This window comes from Caretta caretta, chromosome 9 (genome assembly GCF_965140235.1).
Source record: "Caretta caretta isolate rCarCar2 chromosome 9, rCarCar1.hap1, whole genome shotgun sequence".
Classification (NCBI taxonomy): domain Eukaryota; kingdom Metazoa; phylum Chordata; order Testudines; family Cheloniidae; genus Caretta; species Caretta caretta.
The window spans coordinates 84616819-84641028 of record NC_134214.1 but is presented as its reverse complement, the minus strand read 5'-3'; the positions used below and the strand labels follow the sequence as shown (position 1 = coordinate 84641028).

Below are 24210 nucleotides of genomic sequence, written 5' to 3'. Positions count from 1 at the left end.
TGGTTTGCCAGGTTAGAAACTATTTTAAACTACAACATTCAAAGTCTGCTAGTGTCATTTGCTGACAGGGATGGGCTCTTAACATCAGAAGCACTAGACACTCTGCCTGACTTACTTTTTGCAGTTTTGTCTGTTTTATGAACCAGCCTTAAAAAATCCAATCAAGTACTAAATTACATGAAATTAATAATGAAGTTTAATACTCTAGAAATTTACCATACTGGGAACTGTTTGTGTATAGCCTCTCTGGCCTTTTAGGACTTGAGAGATGACTGATCCTGAATTTGAATCCAGGCAGGGTTTTTTAAAACATATTTTCAGAATCAACCATAGCGGTTATGCATATAAAGACCAAGGAAATCTGCAAATGTTTCAGAACTCTCTGACCCAGGGAAACAATTCATTTCTGCTTTAATTCAAGGGCATCTGTTGCATAAAAGCAGTTCTCTGGCATGCTCTTGTACTTACAACCCTTCTTGTACTCTCTAGGAGCTTTGCCGCTCACTGCATGCTACATCGTTTTATTTATTTGATGACCAGCTGCAGCAAGCCCTCTCTGAGGCCTTGCCTAGCTGGTGACCCCACCTGCTGCTTCTGTACAGATATCAGGACAGTCCAAATTGGTATCATAACAAGACCCAATGCCATATTATTTGCCATAGCTTTGTAAACCGAGATGTTTCATCAAGAGGCGCACAGGTAGATCAACTTTGGGTGACATTAACTGGAAGAGAACCACAATGCTTGGAAATTGTTAGGTTGTGAATCCCAACCGTGCCTAATGCAGCCAGGAGTATGACTGGACAGGAAGAGAACCTCCCTCACACAGGCAGCTGGGTCTGAAATTTTAAATCTGTGTGAGCAGAATCTCTCTGATCCAACAGTGTGTAGTATCTTTTGAGAGGTCAGCCCCTGGGAAAGGGGCCATAAAGCCAATGGACCTGACCAGTTTAAAATTCCCTCTGCAGATAGCTGGCCTAGTGACCCTGTGCCAACCCCCTTCAGTCTCAAAATAGGGCATGCGCCTGGAGGAAAGGATGTTTGGCTCTTACTCTTGCTATTTCCAGCTGATAGAATAGCCCCTGGGGGACCTGGACAGCCATGTGTAGGGTCAGGCAGGTCTGAGGCTGCTCTAACTTACACTATGGCCTGAATTAGCCACCATTCAGCCAAAGAATCAGAGTGCCCAAAAGGTGGCATACAGCTCTTTCCCCCCTGCACCCTTAGAGTCTGTGCTGCAAGCAGCTTGATCAGACCTGGGATAGGGCCCTATGCCAGGAGGAGTCTTAATCTCAATACTAGTGTTATTCCAAATGAAGGATATTAAAAACTAGACTCCAATCAGAAACTCTCCAATTTCAGACTCTACCCCATACTGTCCATGAGCCAATAAAATATGATAACCATGGATCAGAAACAGCCTATTCAATATCTGACACATTTGTAATGGAAGAATAAATAAGTGCTGAAAGTTTGATCTGTACAAATCCAAAACACAGCTGCAGGAGATTTAAAGAAATGAGGATAGCAAGAGATTGATGGGACTTGCTACAAGAGTTGATTGACAAGGTGGACCTGATTTTGATCTGTTATATAGGTGTAAATCTGGAGTGATTATTGCCTTCTTTCCTGAGATGAGACTCTAACCAGGAATGGATCAGTTCTGGCTTTATTTATACTAGAGACTATAAATATATTGTTGCCCCTCCTAGCCCTGGGGGCTGTTTGTTCAACCTAAAATTCTATTTTAAAAAACATCTTATGCTTTTTGTTTTAAAAAAAAACCCTCACATATTTATATGGGAAATAGAGCAAATAAATAATAATAGTTTGTGTGTATATATCAAGGCATTTTACTACAACAGAGAGTGTTAAATTCTGCTTTCATCTCTCCCCTAGCAGCCCCACTGACAACAAGGAACAATGAAAGCAGTAGGGTTGCAAAAATGTGTCTGAGAGCAGAATTTGTACTTAGGGACCCAATTCAACTCATCATTGTCTTCTGGGCTCTTTATATCTGCAGGGCTGGTGCAAAGTGGCTATATAGCAGTTATAAGCTCTCCATCATCCTGGGAATACCCAGGGTACCATATTGGGGCACAGAGCCATTTCTGCCAGCAGCACCTCACCTCTGCAGTAGCCCCTGGGTGCATAAGGTCTTTGGTGGTGGGTGCTGACCGGAGAGGGTGGGTCAGGAGGGGACATAGCCAAGGCAGAGCTGTGCCATGATGATTCTGCACCCTGGTGAAGTCTTGTAGGGGCCATTGTTAGGCTGCGCTGAGGGCTGCCTTAGCCTACTCCAGGTGCTGAACTAGCCCCTGATAGGGGAGGCACAAGCTGCCACCTTCTCTCTGTCCTTGCTCTGGCACCTGCACCAGATCAGGGATGAAAATGCCCTTAAGTATGTACACCCTGTACCCTCTATTTTTACAGGCACTACTTTTAGGGCCAGCTGCTGCAGTTCTCACACTGACAACACTCTTAAGCCTGAGTATAGGTTGTAGAAGACTCTGCTCAATTGTCTGGCATCTGCAGTCTCACTTCCATTTGTAGAGCTGTCTTCCTTCACCCAAGATGGGATCCAGATCTCAGTCCAGAAGCTCAAGCCTGGGAAGGCGCCAGGGGTTTGTAACATCACCCCTGAGTTTCTGGAGACAGGTGAGAGTATTGTTGTACCATGGCTGCATAGGTTCCTCCAGAACAGCTGGCAAACTAATATTATCCCTGATGACTGGAAGAAAGGAGTCATTCTGCCTCTGTTCAAAACCGGAGATAAAGCTGAAGGTGGCAACTATAGTGTTACATGGTTGTCAGTCCCTTGGAAAGTCTTTGCTTCCCTGTTAATGTCTAGAATCCATGATGCCCTTCATGGAAAAGGCCAGGATATTCAATGCAGCTTTAGACCTGATCATTTCACTGTCGAGCACCCGCTCTTTACTTTGAGACGGCTTTTGGAGAAGAGGCTGAATTTAATAAGCCGTGTGAGGCACTTATTATAGCCTTCCATCAGGTCCGTGATTCAGTGCATCAAGCCATTTTGATCTGATGAGGCAACCGGGCATCCCTGGGAAGATAGTGTCATTGAAAGAAGAGCTCTATAATGGAATGGAAAGCTGTGTTCGAGTCAATGGCAGATATACGTTGTATTTTTCTGTCTCCACAGGACTCCGCTGCTTTGTGTCCCCAGGGTTGTTCAATATTGTCATTGATTGGTTGATAAGCTGTCAGAGGCATTGAGAGGACACCATTCTGCTCTGAGATCTCAAATATGCCAATGACATTGTCTTGTTAGTGCAGTTTGGTGAATTGCTGCACCTGATGGCCAATCTGGTGGGGCAAGAAGCAGCACACATTGGTCTGGTTATTAATCCGGGATAAAACGAAGGCCCGGGCCGTTACCATCAAGTAGCCTCCAATTCCAGATTACAACCAGCTCAATATTAATCTGCCCAGATGGGACATCAAGCAGGTGGCAGCTGTCAATATTTGGGCAGCATCATAGGAAGTGCCGGAGGATGCGCGAAAGATGTGGATACTTGTATAGCAACAACTACTGCCATGTTTTGGGGACATCGTGTCCTCAAGCTTGTCACAAAGCTGTGGTTCTAGCAAAACACCATTATACTAATGCTATTGTATGGCACTGAAACATGGGCATTTAGGAAGGCTGAAGAACACCGCATTGACATTTTTGGTTCTTTTTGTCTTTGTTAGTTGCTCCATATTAAGTGGCAAGACAAGATCAGAAATGAGGCTATTCAAAGCTGAACCCAGCAATGGCTTCCATCAGCCCTGGTTTGGTTTGGTGGCTTATTACGCCTGGACATGTTGTTAGAATGGAAATCCAACAAATTCTGAAGCATACATACCAGGAATAGTGTTACACAACCAGCAGTCACATGGTCTCCAAAAGCTTTGGTGGCACAATCAAGATACTGTAGCTAGTGATAGACAAACTGAATATCAAGCCAGAGCACCTTAAGGACCAGTCTGCAATGAGGCCTTGTCCTTTGGGATTTACCATGATGATTATGATGACAGATTGTAGAACTTGGCTCAGAGAAATGACACAGACTTTCTAAGCACTCAGGACTCTGCATTCACTCAGCTGCATTTGCTGATTCTCTAGGACTATCACCATCACTTCTACTCCTGCTTAAAGGTGTTTGTGGGAGGGGAAAAATAGGGCCACATTCTGGCCACCCCGGCATGCATGGCTATGTCCTTATCCCTCTGCATGGAGAGGAGCTGGTGCTAGGGACAATGCAAGCCATGCCTTTTCTTCATGTGTGTTAAGGCTGCCGCCGAACAACCCCTTCAGTGCCCAGGGAGGGGGTCTTCTGTGCTCCTCTCTAACAATGGCACAGTGCTTCTCACCACCACCGCTCACTCAGCTGGTGCACCTTCCAATCCTGCAACTAATACAGCATTGGGTCTAGATGACTGAATTGAGCCCCAAAAATAGAAAAAAGCACCATCATCTTTCAGTACATGATTCTCTCCTGAGCACTATTTTATTAGACAAGACTGAGGCTAACCTCATGGGCTAGTGAGAGAGCAAATGTGTTCACACCACGATGTCATAAAGGATAAGGGATGCTCAAGTTTTATCTGACTGCAGCGGTCCTCTCTCCCTTGATTGGTCCCTTAGAATATGTGCTAACAACTTATGCTAAACAATCTATTCCCACGTGCATTTAGCTCATGGTTTGTCTACATAGACTGTGAAGTTGAAGACAAAACTTTTGTCTTTCACAGGTACTTAAAAAAGCTCACCCTCCACCCCCCCCCTCCCCCGGCAAAAGACAAAAGTTTTGCCGACACAAGTGGCTGTGTGAACACGGCTTTGTCGGCAGGAGTGCTCTCCTGCCGACAAAGCTAATGCTGCTCACGGCAAAAGTGATGACAAAGAGCATTTACACACGCTGACTTTTAGCGACAAGGTTGTTTTGACAAGCCCTCAGAGTTCCTTTCCCAGACCCAAAGAAGAGCTCTGTGTGGCTTGAAAGCTTGTCTCTCTTACCAATAAAAGATATCACCTCATCTACCTTGTCACACATGTTTTATAGTCAGTTAGCATCAGAACTAAATCCTGCTTCACCCTTCATGGGATCATAGGGACCAGAGCTGGAGAAGACCAACTATGTTGTGCTAATGAAACATATCTTCTAATGATTTATACAGTTTAGGTTCAAATAACATTTGTGATGGGAGACCTGTGGGGGATTTTCGCATAGGGTAACAGAGCAAATTGATTTTTCTCTCTCTAAAACTTCCTTTGCTTAATTTCATCTCTTTCCTCCTACTTATAGCCCTTGGTACTATTAAGTTCACAGCATACACACATAAGTTACATAAAAACGTCAAATATTCAGCCTGGAAGTTTGCAGTGTAACACTACTTTATTTCTTAGAATTAAAAAAAATAGCACACAAGAACCTGAAAACACACAGAAAGAAACAGGCTGCTCCCTAAAACCAAGAGCCGCAACTCACCCCATCTTACTATTGACTGGCTGTCTTCAGACTGATGCTCCCAGATACTTTACTACAGAGACCCATAGCCTGCAAGCAGGACCAGGAAACATCCCACTCTTAAAATGATAGCCTGCAATTCCAACACAGTCCTCAATACATCACAGGGATCTAAAGTCCATTTAACTTAGTGATTTCATCTTCTAAATTATTTTTCTGTTTTATTCATTTGCATTGTGGGTGGCGGTGCATATTAACTGCATCCCTTTTTCACAGAGGTCCTTATCTAAAGTCTATCCAGTCCATCTGCAGAGAGCCTTTTCCTGTTGTTCATGCATCACAATTTAATTTTATATAAATCTGAAATGTAAATAAAATATAAATAATGTGGCTCAGAGTCTGGGTTTTTTTTAAAAAGCAATTAATTGTTTTGCTTTTGAGGAGTGGTTGAAGGTGACAATAAATTTCAATTGAAAAGCTATCCACTATCAAACAACTGTGAACACAAGTACTAACAGAATCCATATGAGCAGCTCTGCGATGCAGGTGTCAAAGATATTAAATCACAAAACACCTTATATTAAAGTAACTTCAATGACTAGGCTAAACTCAGAAAGAACAAGGCAATTCAAAGATGAGGGGACCACTTGGTCTTTAATATAACCGGCCCATAGCATGTGTAAGATCACCCACCTCTTGAAGGGACCAGCAATGCTTTACCTAGGCAGTATGAGTTTCCATACGGAGCTGAGTTAAGGATGCCCTTTCAGCCTAAATGCTCAAGGATTTATTTTTAACTTTCTTGGGTTAAAGTCAGACTCTGTGTTGTTTTAATATATTTTTGTGAGGTTTAATTTCCTGTATTTTCTTTTATGGTGGCATAAAAAATAGCCCAACAAAAAGTCTGAGGGGAACTATTTAAAAAAAAAAAAAAGCTTTCTCTGTAGCTACATTTTAGTTCACACTCTAAGGCTGAACCACTGTATAAATCATGTCCCCAGTGTTCCAGGGTAGCAAACTGCATGGAGTCTTGATGCATTTTGAGCTGTACTTGAAACGCCCTGGAAGCTCTGCCGAATTTGTCTTTCACCAAATACCTTTGAAAAATTCTCAACAAGATATCATGGCAGTCCATTGTAACTGCCTAATCTGTATATATAGATACGGGTTTATTTCAAAGCATGTTGAGTAGCTGATTTTCAAATAGACCTTTTTTTTAAATGACCAAAAGAAACTGGGTGTGACAATTCCACCTGGAGAGATTAGCTAGCAGTGCTAATTAATCTAGTATTATAGGTGAACTGGAAAGCAACACGAACACTGAGCTAAACCCTGAGTAGCAGGCAGTATTGGAAACCACCCAGGAAAGCCTGTTCTCATTATGTTTCTAGTTCAGATTTGGGGCATCAAGAGCTTCAGATAAGCTTACTCTGAACTTTGGTACTCACCTGAACCAAACCTCCAGGGATTCTGATGTTCATGTGTTGCTGGTAATGAGTAAATGAGCGTTGCCAGAATAGTTGGTCACTAATTTCTGATGCTCTGTGACATTCTGACATGAGGCTTTCATACTCCATATTGTTAGAATAGCAAACCCACTCATTTTCCTGAACTCTTGAGACTCTGACTTTTTCAAATGTCAGTGTTGCCATTTTGCACCTAACTGGTTTGTGCAACTATGCGCCCAGTCTTTGTACCGAGTTGCCCAGTAAGAGACTTCACTTGCTCTCTGAGCATGTAAATGTCCAATTTTTACATGCAGGCATAATAATTGTGCAAATCAGACAAGCCTCCAGGTAATCCGATTCTGACCCTCTGCTCTGATTTCTGGCTCTGACTCTGTCTCACCCCTTTGCTCTGGCTATAGTTCTGTGTCTCAGTCTTGGTTCCTGGTTGTGACCATCTTGATACTTTGCTCTGGCATTTAGACTCCAATCACTGGGCCTGACTCCTGCTCCAGCCACTAGACCTGATTGCCTACAACCCAGTCTCCTGAGAGTTTGAGCAGCCTATTTCAAAGGAAGGAATCATTCAGGGAAATAGAGGACCAGTTCTGTGAGCAGAGATCCCAAAGAGACCAATGTCTCCCTCTCAGAGATAGTGGGTGCTATATAGAATCTGCAGGCATAGATTAAAGTCCTGCAAGTGAAAGCCACACCACCTGCCGCCCCTGCTCTTGACACCGCCCCCCCGCCACCCTCCCCGCTCCGGCAACCAGATTCACTATTGAATAAATTTGGCTGTGATTGCAGCATCTTCCATGTCTCATTGTACAGCCCCTGTGATACCAGTCAGGTACCAAGACTTCCTTGACATGTTTGACAAGAAGAAAGCAGATATCTTGCTGCCCCATCGCAGTTATGACTGCCCCATTGATCTTCCACTGGGAACAGAGGTTCCCTTTGACCACATCTACCCTCTGAGCCCAAGCTATAGGCCCTCCAGAGCTACCTTCAAGAGAACCTTTGAAAGGGGTTCATATATCCATCCACCTCTCCAGCTGGGACACTGATCTTCTTTGTAAAAAAGGATGGATCGCTACTGCTCTGAGTGGACTACAGGATGCTAAATAAGGTCACTGTTTGCAACTGGTATCCCTACCCCAAATCAATTAACTCTGAGAGGCTTTGCTCTGTCAAGATCTTCCTGAAACTTGCCCTCTGTGGAGCATACAACTTGGTACGGATCCAGAAAGGAGATGCATGGAAGACCACCTTCCATACCCAGTATGGACATTTCTAGTACTTAATTATGCTGAGGAAACATCAGGGTCCCTAGTTAAGGTAGTCTCATGCAGCTCCACATTTACAGTGTGCACTTCAGGCCTCCCATCATTGTGAACCTGTGTACCACAGCACACAAATGTACAGATCCTGCAACTCTCCCACGCTGAAGAACTGCTTAGGCCATGATGGCGTAGATGTTTATGGTGGCCTCCCGGAGCCCACGTTCTCCTTTTGATGCAGCTGTGCAGTGCCTCAATGAGTATTTCAGCACTGCAGATTCTGTTCTGCTAGAGGAAAACATTTTTTAAAGCTCGCCGGCAGCCCAATGAAACCATATCTGAGTTTGCATGCTGTTTGTGGCAGGTGGCCCAGGACTGTGAATTTGGGGATGTTATGATGATCATGCTGAGGGATGTTTGTGATTGGCATAGCCAATAACCACCTGGGCAAATGGTTACTAGGTGAAGATGCTAGAACTCTAACTTTTGATGCCATGATCACTAAGAGGGAGACATTTCAGAGGGCTCTGACTGCAAGGGGCTCAGTGTCTCAGACTGCAGCTAACTTTTTGTCTACACTTAAACCAGCATCTGCTCCTCCTGCTTCCATCACCCAGAGTCATATGGTGCTACCTACTCCTGCTCCACAGCAAAAGTTGCTGGCTCCTCACTCTTTCCGCTGTGGTAGTATGGGTCACTTGGCCAATTTCCCTGCCTGCCTGGCTAGAACGGCTATATGCCAGAAATGCACCAGTGAGAAGGCACTATATCGATATTATTTTCTACTGACTATGACCACACTGAGGGCAGATCTACACTATGGGGTTAGGTTGACCTAAGTTAAGCAACTCTAGCAATGTGAATAAGTAGCTGGAGTCGATGTAGCTTAGATTGACTTATGTAGTGTCTACACCGCACTGGGCCAATGGGAGAAACTCTCCTGTTGACTTACCTTATGCTTCTCGTTCCAGTGGAATTCCGGAGTCGACAGGAGAGCGATCTGCGGCCAATTTAGCGGATCTTCACTAGACCCGCTAAATCGACCCCTGGTGGATCGATCGCCGCAGCGTCGATCCATGGTAAGTGTAGACAGTCTAGTTACATGGGAGATATAAGAACTCCTAGTGATAAAGTTCCTTTAGAATTGGGTATATTCTACTCTTCATCTTGGTGAGTTAAACATGGGAAAACTCATTGCTAGCAGGGGTTACGCATGGACTGCAGTGCAAATTGCAGGTCTAGATCTAGACTGCCACGCAGACTGGGTTGTTTGGATCTGGGGTTTCAAAAGCAAGCCATGAATTTTGGATCCAAATCCAAATTCCCACAAAGTTCTCTGTGTTTGGATCCATGTTACTGACTCAGGTTTGTTTCTTCATAGAGAAGATCCTGTACTCTTTGTGTTCATAAAGAATTTGGTGCAGAGTATTTTTCTTCTAGTCCACTTGAAATCTTCAAGGAAGGAACTAAGAAGTTGAGATTTATTCCTACTACAATTTCATACAGTGCCTTGTCAGTCAATAAAGGTACATTCTATATTGGAGAAACCAACCACTCTTGCACCAGCAGTGTCCGTTTGATGGTAGGTCAGCAGCCTTGCTATTACTATTTCCTGTTTTTCCCCCCCTTTCTTCCTAACCTCTCTGTGTAGGCCTGACCTTGTTCCCATTAAAGTTCATTAAAACTCTTCTTGACTTCAATAGAATCTAGGCCCCTAATTTGTTTCCCCCTCAGTTTAGATTTCAGTGTTCCTCAGGTAAGTCATTTACTCTTGGAAGTGGTGGTCTAATCCAGTGGCTCTCAAACTTTTTAGACTGTAACTCCCTGAATCTCTATTCTTCCTAGCCAGGATATAACTGCGCCTCTCCCATTTAACAGTATGGGAGGTGCAGAGTGGTGATGGCCCCTGAAAGCTTTTCATGACCACCAGATTGAGAACCCCTGTTCTAATCCAATGCAACATGCATTGTAATATACACGTGTCCCTATATTTATACATAATATGCAAGTCAATGAGAGGTGAGAGCTCTCAGCAGTTTGCAGGATTGAATCTCTGACATTCTAATATGACTACATATGACTTGCAAGAAACCTCTTCTTGTGTTAGATTATTTGTATACCACTGCCTTGCATTTTCTGTTACAGCTATTTCAATAGCTGAATAAAAAATTAAATGAGAAAAGGAACAGATTGAATTCGATACATGCTGAAAAATCATAACACCACAGGAGTCTGAACATAAATGTGTTACTAATCATGAAAGTTCCTGGAAGCCCGTGTGTGTATCTGGGCAGTAAGCTTAAAAAATGATGGAGCCAGATGGGCTGATGCCAATATGTTGGAATACCCAGCAAAACATATCTGAAGATCAAAGCAGCAAGTGGAATACGGAAACCCTTTCTAAACAGTGAAGTGTACATTTTTACTCCTATTATAAATTTGCGACACCTCGTATTCAAATATTCACTTTATCATCTTAAACCTTACTTTGAATGCTCCATATTGGAATGACTCAGGCACATTGCTCAATGTAGAAAATGTATAGTTTATATTTTAAATTTAGTTACATTTATAAATGTTGTCCATAGTAATGTCATGACTGTGGGATTCATCTACATGCCTCAAAAACTAATCGGGGCACTGTGTTTCCATGAATGGTACCATTCAGACAGGCCTGCAGACTAAAATTCTCTAATTATTAACGGAACTCATCCTGATCAAACAGTTGCAGTGCAAGGGTCCCCTATCCCATCCTGCAAAAGTACCTCCGTCCTGATCTGGATGGACAAGCTTTAGGTGCATGTAAGGAGTTCAGATTCCATGGCCCATTGTAAGCTAATTCTTCAGTCATTCTAGTTTGCCAGTTTAGGGTACTAGTTGTTTTGATGCCTTTTTAGATGCGGACATCTGTCCTTCAGTACCTGGGCTCATGAACATGCACAGACCACAGAAATTTCCATTGTGTGGCACCAGCTGAAAAGTGATCTCAGCTTTCTGGAAGACCCTTGTAGTATCAGCATAATCTAACTCAGGTAATAAAGCACATGGTTCACAGAGCTGTAAAGGGAGAAAAATCTCTGTGTATGAAAGACACAGACCCTGGATTTACCAGCAAAATGAAGACTAAGCTTCAAAGGACGACAAACATGAAAAGATTATGGAAAGGCTTGCCATGAACCTATGGCAGCAGCTGGGAGACACTGAAGAAAATTAGAAGATACATCATATGTATGTGCATTTGACAATTGGTAAAAAAATTCATCTTGGCAAGGGGAGAGTGTGGGGTGGAAACGGCACCTTTTGGTGCCAGCAGGAACCATAGTGCTGTGGCTGGGGGAGATCTTAATTCCAAAAGGATAGCATTGCCAGCTTCCCTCGGAGGGATCCCCCTCAACAGCCTCTCTCCCGGGGTAGCTATGAAGTACCAGTTTCCAATTAAAGTTCTCGCCTCCTGGCATTACCTCTGTTCATTACATAAGGAGGCATGTATTTGGGGGATGGCACTACACAGTGCTTGTGGAGCAGCGGGAGGAAGAGTCTGAAGTGACATGACTCGAGTACGACCCATTTCCAAACTGCAGTTTGGGAAGCTCTGATGAGAAACACATGATTGAATCTTACAGACATTTAAGATGGTAATTCAAATGAATGGCCAATGGCAAAAGCTCTGGCACTTCCAAGCAACAAGATTTATTTGGACCATAGAGTAATCACTGGAGTTTCCTATCATCGTAGGAAACAACCGAACTACAACCTGCAGCAGCAGCTAACGATAAGAGTGCTGTCTCCATGCAAGGTTTTTCTCCCCAAGGCTGGATCCTTGAGGTTTAGGATGCATGTGTCATTGCAGGAAAGCAATCAAAAAAATCTGTGTGTGCTTCACCCTAGCAACTGATCATGGAGTCCTGCCTCCCTAGAGGCTCCTCCCCCTCTGACTACCAGGTGGCTGCTGTTAGTTTCCTGACTTACTCCTGAGTGCCTGCAGCCCTGCTGTCATTATTCCACCCTTGTGCACCGGGAAGTTCTATGTCAGGACTTCAACTTTCTGCTTGCGGGTATTCAGGTAAGGCCTGTTGCATGGCCTCATTTGTGAGGACCCAAAATCTATTACATGGTGGAATGTAATCTCACAAATTGAGTGGTGAAAGCCTTGTTGCTTGGGATACAAATGTAGCCAGGACAGAGCATTGGAAAACTTCCTGGAGAGAGCAGCCCTGCATTGCTGAGCAGGAGAGATTAGGAGATAGATTTAGCCAAATTAATCAGCTGAGTTTGTGTGACAGCTGCAATCTTGACTGACACAAAGGATTGAGCCAGGGACCTCCAGAGCTAAAACCATGAGCTGCTATTGGAGCCATGCTCCCTAGCTGAGAGCTGTAACAGACTTGTATCCTCTGGGCACCATGTGTGGCGGGTGAACCCCCCTTTTGGGGAGGCTCGCCCCCCGACCCCACCCCTTCTGCCCAAGCACACACCCCCATCTGCTGGAGCCCCAAGCCCCCGTGGCCGGAGGAGCCCTAAACCTGCCTCCCTGCGGCTGGAGGAGCCCCAGCAGGCCCAGCCCAGCTGTGCTGGTTGGCTAGAGCTCCCCGCGCTCCTGGCCTGACCCCACCCCAGCTGCCATGGGCCACCAGCCTGAGCCGCCACCGGCCCGAGACCCGAGCTGAGCTGAGCCCCCACCAGCTTCGGGGGAGAGGAGGAGCGAGGGCAGGGCCTTGGGACAGAGCATGAGCATGGCCACAGGCCTGGGATAGGCGAAGCTTAGCCTCCCCTGGCCTTTGATACCCACCGCCCATGTTGGGCACAGAGGGCGAACATACCACACTGCTCAGTGTGTTATGCTTGCATTGTGGCAGGCACTTCAAATATTCTCCTAGCCCTAATGCGTAGCAGACTGACGCCCAAGTTCACAGCCCTCCTCTCACATACCACCCTCTGCTCACATGTTTCAGTAGTGGAACGGTTCTTTCCTCAGACAACAAAACTCTCTCTGGAGAGAGCCAAATAAACACCCTTTCTACAGTGCTGCATAAATAGCCTTTTATAGCTGGAAACGAGGGGTACCATTAAGAGACAAGCTTAGGGGAAAAATCCAGTCAAACCTACCAGCCTTTAGGCCATGTCGGGAATGTTGTAACAGCCGCATGAAAGGTTCTGCGTAACCTCCTTCATACAGTGGCTCTTAACAATGAACGTCTAATAAATGTACAGTCTGCAAGAATTTACTATACAGTAACTAATCAGATTTATATCGTCACAAATGTCAACAGCTCTGCTTCTGTGATTTATAGCAGTCCTTAATTACAAGCTATACTAGGATATGAGATGTAGGACTCCAATTGTGCAGTGATGTTATACAATTGCACCTTGGTCATAGCGTTTTGGAACAACTACTTAGTAATGCTGTACAATCTGTAAGTGACCATTTTAAAAAATAAATCTTGACACCACTGTCATGCTAAGCATTACAACGAAATCCCAGAAGAAACCACTGTAGGAAATACTAGGGCTTATTATAACATAGAACAAGCCTCCCTCCTATTATAAAAGGAGTGTATACTGGGGTTTTCTGCATGAAAGCTTTTCATCAGTTTCCTAGTCAGGGCAATACCCTGCTTCCTATAGCCTAGAATAATGGAGTACGTTCAAGAGCAAATTATGGTTCTGCAAACGTTCATTACCTGGACACCGTGGGCAGCACAGCTGTGGCATGTGCACTGGAGTAGGGCAGTGTAGGCTTGGACATCTTATTCTGCTGCATAATACGTTCCCATTCTGGGGAAGGAATGCAACAATTAAATGCATGGATTGGGTATTGTGCCCTCTATTCTGCATTTAGGTATTATGGTGAAGACTGTTATGGGCCAGATTCTGATCTCAGTTACACCAGTGTAAGCCTGGGGTCACTCCACTGATTCCAGATTTACACTGTAGTAACTGAAATTAGAATGTGGAATAAATCCACAAAATAGCATAAATGCTTTCAAATCAAAGGGAGCATCTAGAAATGGGATCTCAACAATTTTCACTTGTGTATTCAAGTGTCTTTTGAGCCAAATTGTAATTAGAAACTGCTTTTCCAAGGCTAAGGGATATATAACGAATGACAGGTCTCTGAGGCACCTCCTGTTGAGGATTCATTTGAGAGCAAAAGAGATCATAGAGTCTGTAATTTTTAATTCTTCCACTAAACCTGCAGAGAGTCCTCTGTTCTCATTGTATTGATTCCCCAATAGGCAAAGAAAACCAGTTGGTAAATAGTTATTTTTCTAAGAAATATGAGCAGGATTTGGGAATAGGGTTAATTATTCATAATTAATGTAATATTCTGTTTGACCATATCTAGGTTTGATTTATAATTAAAGCACAGGGAATATTCAGTCTCCGATGTCTCTAAACCATCTATGTTACACCAGAAAAGACTATCCATGTTACTCAAGAAAACACTATCTATTTTAGATTTCCACTTCCCATCTTTAATTCATACCCTTAATTTAGCTATGAAAGCTGTTAATGTTTGTAAATAAGAAAGACTCTTCAACATGAACATTGATGCTGTGCTATGTTTGTGAATGATTGTAGTTTCTGGAGTAGCGTGAAATAAATCCATTTCAACTTCACATGGGCCATCAGAATACTATGAGACTGGTCCAGCCAATCAGTTTCCATTCGATTGGGCTCCAACACATACATTAGCATGCCTTGATATGGTCCCATCACTATACAGAAACATTCCTTGTCATCATCATAAAGTGCAATTCCACTCTGAAAAATGACTCTAAAACTTTGTGTCTCAGTGATTCCAGATTGGATGTGCTGGGGTTGCAAAAAACAGGCCAGTCTTTTTGTTGTAAACTCTTTGGGGCACAGCGACTGTCATTTACTATAGGTCTGCACAGTGCCTTGCGTGATGGGACCCCACACCGATTGGTTCAGAGGCATTGCTGCAGTATAAATGTTAAATTCTCTGCTGATGTAAATGAGCCTACCTCCATTGGCTTTAATGGAGATTTTTGCCTATTTACATCAACAAAAAATTGACCCAAAATGGTGGGTTTTTTTGAATTACCAGCCATTCAAACTCAACCTGAGCTCTGAAAACCAAGCTAGAGTCTTTCCTTCTTGTGCATCATTAACATAATATGTTCTGCAGGCCAAGTGCTATCCTCAGCGACACCATTGCCTTCAGCGGGTTTACACTGTTGTAACTGATTAGAACGTAGTAAGCAATTCTGATTATGATAAACAAGGAATAATAGAATTCAGCTCCCTCTTTCTTAGCTGTGTCTGCACTGCTTAAAAAGTAGTAAACTTTTTAGACACTGACGGCTGCAGATTTGACTCTGAACACACACAGGAAGCAGCTCTATTGAGTAAGAAGGTGCCCTGTTTATAGAGTCACTTTTCAGAGTAGAATAATGATCTGGCTGTTTATAAACACTTCGCTTAACTGAACCTAACAGTCTGTGTGCAATTCTAACTCGACCTGACCCTGCCTTGTGGGAGATAATGACTTCTCTTTAGGTACTCTGCTTTACTTTGAACCCGTAAGCTTTTGCTTTTAAACAGGAACATGCAATCACTGTAAAACATGAAATACCAATTACTACTAATTTACTGCTGTATTTTCCCCCTTAAAATAAGAGCCTTCTCACTATAGGTCAACATTCAGGTGGCATTTCTTTGAGCTAAATCTTTGTCCAAGCATGAAGCTGGAGTAAATGGATGAGCACTGGGGATGTCCACAGGAAATCCTCCCATCCAGGCTGCAGAGTGGCTGTGCTTCTACTCCACAGCTACTTTTGCACCCCTGCAAAGAGGGGGAAGGAGGGAATTGGCTGGTGGATCCATGTAGTCCTGGATCCACTGAGATGCAGGGAGCCACTTCTGGGCTCTGCTTGGTGGTGCACCTACCCTCTATGCGGCCATGTCAGGAATGTTGTAACCACCTCATGAAAGATCGTGCGTAGCCTCCTTCATAGGGTGGACATGGTCTTCTATCCTACTTCCACCCTCCCATATCCCTTTGCACCAGTTCTGTTGTCATTCAATCCATGTGTGTTTGTGGAAACAGGATTTTCCCCACATGAATCTTATGATGAATGGGTTTGCATGGAACATGGCAGTTCTCCTTTAATGTTAATATCTATGAGGCTCATACGCTGTTTGCATTCCACATGATTTCCTTTTCCTCCAGCTCGTCTAACTTCTTTCTAAAAATCACTGATTGATAATTTCTCTTCAGACACCTAAAGTCTCAAATTAATTTCCCCCAATCCCCACAATCGGGAAGGCACCACCCTTTAAGCAGTTTAATGAGCATTTTACCATTTATTGATTCAGAAGGATTTTTAAACATTCATGGAGGGTTAGCAAAAGTGAATGGAAAATCCTCATAACTTTAAAACTCTGGAGTGTTACATGTGTTAGTGATTCAAATCCCTGAACCGTGGTGGGTTTTCTGTATAGTCCTTTTAGAGCACTCAGGGAGAAATTCTGCCCTCCGATATGCCCCCCCAAGCTATCTGTCATGTTGCCAAGGGGTCTATCACTGTGGTATCTAAACATCAATCACCAACTGAAGGGGACCTGATCATGCCCTGAAACCCTATAACTTTAAAAAAGATACTTTCCCCCCTTTTCGATATGTTTCTGAGCAGCAGAAGGAGAAGATATACACCACTGCCAAGCTTGTGTGCTACTGTTTGTATGTGTGCATGAAAGTGAAGTAGCAGATTCTTTAGGATAAGTGCTGCACAGGGTCCAGTGTTTTATACTTGCAGGGGGATAAATGGTCAAAAAGAATTTATTGAGCACTAAAGATAGCAGACCAAACACAACATCTGGAGTGTCACGTGGTAGTGATTCAAATCCCTGAACCATAGTGGGTTTTGTGTTTAAAATGACTATAAAGCACTTTAAGGGACAAATTCTGCCCTCTGATATACTCCTCTCCCCCACCCCAGCTAACTGTCATGTTGCTAAGTGTCTATCACTGTGGTATCTAAACATCAATCACCAATTGAAGGGAGCCTAATCATACCCAGAAGGGCTCATCCTTTCATGTCAAAGCCAATTCTCCCAACTCCCCAACCCCTTCTTTTCTCCTCCTTCATTCTCCCTGCCTTTTCCTAGATTTTTATAAGTTGTGGCATCCCAGCCTAATTCCCCCAGTGCTCTGAGGGAGATTTCCTTACTGTGGGAATGCCTTACTGGAGAGGTTGGTGTTGCATTTAGATCTCAACACAATCTTGGGTTCAGTCTAATCTTCCATCCAAAACGGTGAGGACCATATGTGGATGCAGGATTCATATTAGTCAAGATTTAATGCAAAGAATATGTAAGGCTGATGCCTAGTTAAGGAGTCTCTTGCCTGTTCCATCACTGTAAAAGGCATGCATGATCTATGTATTTTTGCCAATATTGCCCTTCTCTGTTGAGGCAGGGGATCCCAGCTGTGGAATACCTTTTCACTCTGCAGTTGCTGTGGAAGCCAATGGGAGCTGGACACTATAGGAGAGCAGGATTGGGCCCCACTGCCGTGTAAATACAATGTAAGGACTTGTACTCAGTTAAGAACATGCTAGGAGTCACAAGAGCTAAACCTGAATTGACCTACCTCTGAGCAAAGACAGTTAACACAGTAAACGAGTCCATAGGGTTCTAGGTAGGGATGCCATCTTTCTCCTACACGGTACTTCTTATCTTGAAACACACAGTATGTCTCTGAATCTGTTAAAATAATATGGAATAGAAAGAGCGATGAATTAATAATCCCTTTCAGTGCAGGAAAGCAGTGGTAGCTGTGGTATCTCAATTAGGACTCTATGTAAACCTCAGGTAGCTGTGTTTGTTTAAGGTGCAAAGAAGTTCGTAAAGAATTCTACTTTTTCCTTTTCTTTGAGATCCCAATTTAAAAATGAATGCCTTCATACTGGATATCAGTTTCTAGCCAAGAAACCCACCAGGTTTCTGATGTGGTAGCTTTCAGACTGGGTTGATTCACCAGCCTTTCATATCCTAGAGACTTGGGTTCAAATCCTTTGTAAGTCACAAATGAAAGCGCTTAGTCCCTCAGCCTATTTCATAGTAAATAAAATGTTCCCAGCTCAAAGGCATGGCAGCAGTCTCTGCTCAGGACAGCAGAAGTGTTGAAGGACAGAATGAGGAAATGTGCATGTTCTATATTTCCATAGTTTAAGAACCAGATCAAACAGGAGCATGTCATGTTATTTGATACAGTGTCTTGATCTTATCTATGCAGCAGTGTGCAGGATATCTTTAGAGGCCTATTTCTCAGCAAAGGCCTCTAATTTCACAAGTATAGTTTTCCACTTGCAACTAACAGCAAACACAACTGGTACAATTTAGCTATCTACTTATGTGATGCTGCTTTGGTAAACGTTAATGTCAAGCTTCATGATAAATTATCACCCTTCTTAAAAACACATCTCCTAACAACACACAAATACTTGTCTCCCAAATGTTAGAATGAGAGTGGAATGTCCCTTAGCATTCAGTCTGCTAAAAGCAGGTAGCAAGATGCAGGGATTACTGGTAGCATGTGTAAAGTGATCTGCTTTCACTTCAGACAGCTGCATGGTGAATGACGCTTAGTGTCTGAAAAAGTAATGAGCTGAAGTTGCAACTGGAAGTTGCTGAATTTTCCTGTGCTGCCTCTGCTCTGGGCAAGGCTAATTTGCACAGGTCTTTCTTGTGAATAAGCTCAGGAGAGCAGAGACTGCCTTCTTTGGACCAATTCAGTTGATTTTTTGCTGCATCCCCTTGCTTAGGACAAGAAGCTGGGTTGGAAAGATTTGACACTCTGTCTGTGACGACTCCTTGAAGTGCAAGCACTGAGCTCAGACACAGGCCGAAAGAGCTGCACATGCAGGTAGAGAAAGGCACTAGGTGTCTCCTAGCAAGACCATAGTCTTCCTATAGATACTGGAGTGTGCTGTTAGTTACTCCTTCTGCTGTCACTCACTCTTTCTGAAATGTATTAACATCTCCCATGGATCATTTGGTTTCTAGAAATATTTCCATTGTCTTGTTTATGTTCCTTTCTATATATCGCACCAAGTTTTTGACAGTGCCTGGATCCTTAATTTTCTCAAAGACTATTTCATCTCTAACCCAGTTCATTCGTTTTTTGGAACACAACAGGTCTGCCTTGGAGGAGGTTTACACTGGCTGAAAACCTCAGCACAATAGACTTATGGATGGGACAAAATCCAGATAATCTGTTAGATGTTTATAGAGGTCACTAAAATGCAATTAAGCACACTCTGTATGCAGGACATTTGAAGTAAAACAGATCTGGCAGCTTGATGTGTTATGTTCTTTATGATGTGATGAAAACTGTACAGTTTTAGGGAAATAGACCACAATTTATTTTGATTTGATTTTACTAAATGAAAACAAGCAGACACATATTTTCTGTGTTAGGCTCATTTTAATGCAAAACTGTTGTTAAAGTTCTATTACATATAAAAATTTTATTTGACACACACAATTGATAGACAACAGGAAAACCCACATTTAGTTTAATATGATAGATGCATTATTCTTTTGAAGTTTACTTACGTTTTACTTGTTCCGATTTACCTCCATCTATGAAAAGGAGCCAGAGCACACAGGAAAAGATAAATCGAAAGTCCTCCAATCTCCATTTTTTCCTCATCTTTGCCAGCAAAAAGGAAAGAAAAATCCTTCAAAGGGCAGAATGTTGAGCTGCTGGGAAGAAAATGTGAAAAGATTTAAGACTGAAATCCTCTGGGACTACTTAAGATGAAGGTCTCCAATATGATTTCAACCAACATATAAAAATCGACAGCTGCCAGAAAACAAGACAAGACAAAACAAAACAACAGCAAAAAAAAGTCTATACAGATCTTTGTTTGGTGGAAACATTTTAGGCTTGAGATTAAATTGCTTCATTTGTGGAAAATGGACCACATTCCCTTTCATAAAAGGTGAAAAGTGGGTATTACATCTTATGAAGTCCTTCTCTGATTGCAAAGCAAAGAACTTGCAAAGTGTAAGCAGTCTAAATACTTAAAACCCTCTTTCACAAGAGAAATAGTTTGTTTAGAATCTTTTCCATGGACAGAATCAGATCTTTTGTATGTAAAGAAGGAAGTATGAATGTTGGTTGTAATGCCTTAGCTTTGCCATGGTAAGAGTAATCTGAACCTTGAATATATGTTAACCCTTTAATGTGCATTCCCATTTATTTCAGTAGGTTCAGGATTTCACCCCAAATTAATTCATCCCCCATCTCCTCTTATTTTGGGACTCCATAAAATTGATTGTTCAGGAGTTAACTCTTACCGTTTCCTTGAAACCTGTTTTAATAACCCCTGCATTCTGCAGTTTTATGCTGAAGGTACAATATGCAAATGACATGCCAGTCTTTATTCAGGCAGCTCTTTAATATCAACACCCTGTTAGCATGGAGCATAGTCATCAAGTATGCCTGGCCCTGAAACCTGCACTCATGGTGCCAGAACGCAAATTCTATTTGCCTTTTGTCTGACTTTTTCAAGATGGTCAGTCTCCTTAGAGTGAAAAGAGGAAACTGATCAAATTGTAATTAACATGGGTCTTTTTTAAAAAAAAAAATCCAATCTGGAACAATAAACTAATAAACTTGTGAACCACAATAAAGAAAATTATTGTCCCATTAAAAGGACGGTTGGGAATAATTTACAGTGTTATTCATGTGGGTTTCTTTAAACAGTCTCAGTATTGGTTTTCCTTATGAAAGTTTGAAAAGTAATTCACTGTTGGCGATTTAAACAATTATATAAACTTTTAAAAATATGTTCAAGTCATTTGACCTCTTTAGATAAGTCATCTGAAGATGACTTGTCAAAAATTGAATGCTGGACCCAAATTTCACAAGGTTTCAGTGATGCATTTTCAAAGCAGAAATATTTACTGTACATGTAAATTAAAAAATTAAGGACAATTTAGAGGAATTGAGAAGCACTGAGAAAAAACAACCCAAGTTCACCTTAAAATACTGTTTTTCAAATTCTCCTTAAAGAAACTAAACAAAATGCTTATACAAGCTACAAAGTAATCATTTTAAGTCATGTACTGATCAATAACACTTTTTAAACATCTATTCTTTCTGACTTGGGATTCTATAACAAGGGGCTGATAATATGGATGATTTGATCTATTATGTATGGTTTTTCTCTCTTATGCTATTTCTTCCACTCCCAGTCCCCAAAACAACACCAGAAGCATGACTATCTACCCTCCCCATTCAAAACCATACAACCACTCTGTCTACTCATCATTGACCTCTGGCTGGTAGTGTATAACCTCATTCTAAATAATTTAAAATGCATCTGAGAACATTCAAAAGCATAATGTAACTTTTAAAGGGTGCTCTTTACACAATAGCAAAATAGAATTTAAATTTCTTCTTGGGAACAAGAAATAAAATTTCATTTTAGGAACAAAAGTTCGTTATCATTTTTCCCCTCAATCTGTTCAGATCTCACAGGACATTTTCTAAGACAAATACTTTTAAAAAAACTTGTTTAAAATGAAAAAAATTGCAATTTAGTCTCAGTGTAACATGCCGGTATTCAGAGCAACAGTAGCATGCCTTAGATCACTAGAACTGGCAAAATGTGGGCATTTTAAATACTCCGACTTTTTTTGGCTGCTGTCTGGTTGTTTGAGCAAAAAATCTTTGTAAATGGAGCACCATTACTCCTCTTGGAGTCTTGGGAGCACTTTGATTGTTAGCTAGACTGGAAAGAACTCAGAAATGCTTTCATTTCAAAATGTCATTTCTTTAAACCCCATCTTGCTTAAAGGAATGTTAAATAGTACAATGAAATAGAGGAATTAACAATGGAAATTAAATGGATTTTTAATCTCTTTAATGTCAAACTCATTGTTACAATAAACCCAAGCACAGGTACTTTTAGCAATAAACACATTCCCTCTATTTTTGAGCAATATCCTCAGTTGAAAATATGCTGAGCTAATTAATTGCTATTAAAATTAACCTTTTTATTATCCATTATTGGTAGTCATCAGTGAGAACCCCATTGTTAATTAGCATTACCCAGGACTGAAACAAGGCAGAAAACAAAGCCCTATTTTCATGTCTTTTGATTTCCAATAAATCCCATTTAATAGCTAAAAATGACAGAGCATGGGTCCACACTTTATATTATTAAAAGGAAGCAGGAATGTTCAAAGAAAATTTGAATACATTTTTAAAGGTCAGTGACATGATCAATGTTATTACATGCAACTAGCCACCAAATATATTCAGATAAACTTTCTCCTAGAAGTTTAATCTGGTTAGTGAGCACAAGATGTAAATGGCAAGAAATGCAACACATTAGTTTAAGAAATGTCAGTCACGGATGGAGTGGCTTGCTGTCCTTTTGTAACATAAAAATGTACCACTGAGAACATACATTGTTGTTTTCTCATCGACAAAGTGCAGTAGGGGGGAAAGATTTCCTAGGCACTGCATTAGGCTTGTTTTCTTACAAGGGCAGCCAATTGTAATAAAAGCTAGTTTGATGCAGCCCTGGCCAGAGCACTGGCTTTTAATGGTTAAAGCCCGTATTACTCCTATAGGACACAGAGGACTGTGTAGCCTTTGCAGAGTTCTCAGCCCCCCACCCATAAGCGGGACGAAAGTTGAGTTCAAAGACTAACTTGAGCGGGGTCACCTGGGGCAAAGGGGAGCGGCTTGCCGAGTTCCCTAGCCGGTGAGCCCCATCCAGCCCTGCTCAGGGACACAGGGAAGCCAGCCCCCTGTGGCGGGCGGAAAAGGGGGCAAGCGAAGGGTATGTCACCTCCGGGAGACCGGAGCGGCAGCCCCCGGCCAAGCGGCAAGCGATCAGCAGCGAGGAGCCAGGTGGGGGGATCCCAAACGGGGCTCGGGTTCGGAGAGGACCAGCGGGCCCCGGTAGGTGTGTCGGTCCATGCCACAGCGCCCTGCTCTCTCTCAGTCCAGCCTTTCTCCTGCGGCCGCCTGAACACCCCCCCGGTCCCTGCCTGGCTACGGGCGGAGGGGAGAGACGGGAACAAACCTGCTAAGAAGGCAGAAGCCGGAGGGCTGGTCAGTTTCCGCAGCAGCCGCTGGAGACTCAAGTGGTTCCCCGTGGAAATAGGCGAGGGGCTTTGGCTGGGCTGGAGGGGAGGGAGAGGCAGGGATCTCACCCCCCGTGACTCAGTAACAGCCCCGGTGCCATCGGGCCCCCCTTCTCTCCAGGAGCCGCGGCGATGGGGAGTTCTGGGTCCTATAAACCCCCGCCCCCCAAATGAGCCGGGGTGGGGGGGACAAGCCAAGAGCTGATGGAGAGTCCCGGGGAAGAGCTGCCCAGGGTCTGATGTTGCCCTGCTGGGGGGGGGGGGGGGGGGAGAGAGAGGAGGGGCCTCTGCCACCTACTTTCCTTCCTCTTGCAGCTGCTCTGTGAAGGGCCGAAAGCCGGGAGCCCGGTGAGCTAGAGCTGGACCCAGCGCCTCGGAGGATGCTCTTAAATGAATCCCTCCCTGCACCCCCGCAGAGCCGGGAGCAGGAATGTAGCCAGAGCCCCGGGGATCCGCCTTCCCCTCCCACCCTCTCCTTTCTCTGCACCCCCCTCGCTTCTGCCTGGCATACAAGTGGTGATTGACAAAAGTTTGGGGTGGAGTTTGTTTGATTTGGGGGGTGGGGGCGGGGCCGTCTAAGGGAGGCAGGAAAGTCAGTGCGGTAGGAAAACGAGCTCTTTGCATGGCAGGGATCTTAGAGCCTCTCCCCTCCCTCCCTCTGTGCAGGGAAGCTTCAAAAGATCCTCTCTACTCAAGTACACTTCACCCTGAGCTTAAAGGGGCCGCTTGCCCAGATCCTGGGACTAGTGTCCCCCCGTCCATTCACAAGCTTGCAGGGGACGGTGAGCCACAGGACAGGATGGTTCAGCTTTAAATGCCGGGTACTTCATTTCCAGAAAAGGAAAAACAAATTCTGCCTATCTTTAGGCAGCA

General features: G+C 43.3%; 1 protein-coding gene across 7 annotated transcripts in view; it reads right to left on the bottom strand.

Annotated features, from left to right (window-relative positions):
* CHRDL1 (chordin like 1) overlaps positions 1–24210 on the bottom strand; it is a 166956-nt gene that overhangs the window by 28694 nt on the left and 114052 nt on the right. For 2 of the 7 annotated variants that reach the window (XM_048864101.2, XM_075132505.1), the window contains exons 1-4: positions 23636–23803; positions 19786–19935; positions 17819–17931; positions 13881–13974 (exon numbers count right to left, since the gene is read on the bottom strand). In XM_048864101.2, coding sequence (XP_048720058.1) covers positions 13881–13974; positions 17819–17931; positions 19786–19882 — 304 coding nt within the window. In that variant the 5' untranslated portion in view covers positions 19883–19935; positions 23636–23803. Of the gene's footprint in view, positions 1–13880; positions 13975–17818; positions 17932–19785; positions 19936–23276; positions 23604–23635; positions 23804–24210 lie in introns of those variants that run through there. The other 5 variants (XM_048864104.2, XM_048864103.2, XM_048864102.2 and 2 more) reach the window with 5 other exon arrangements.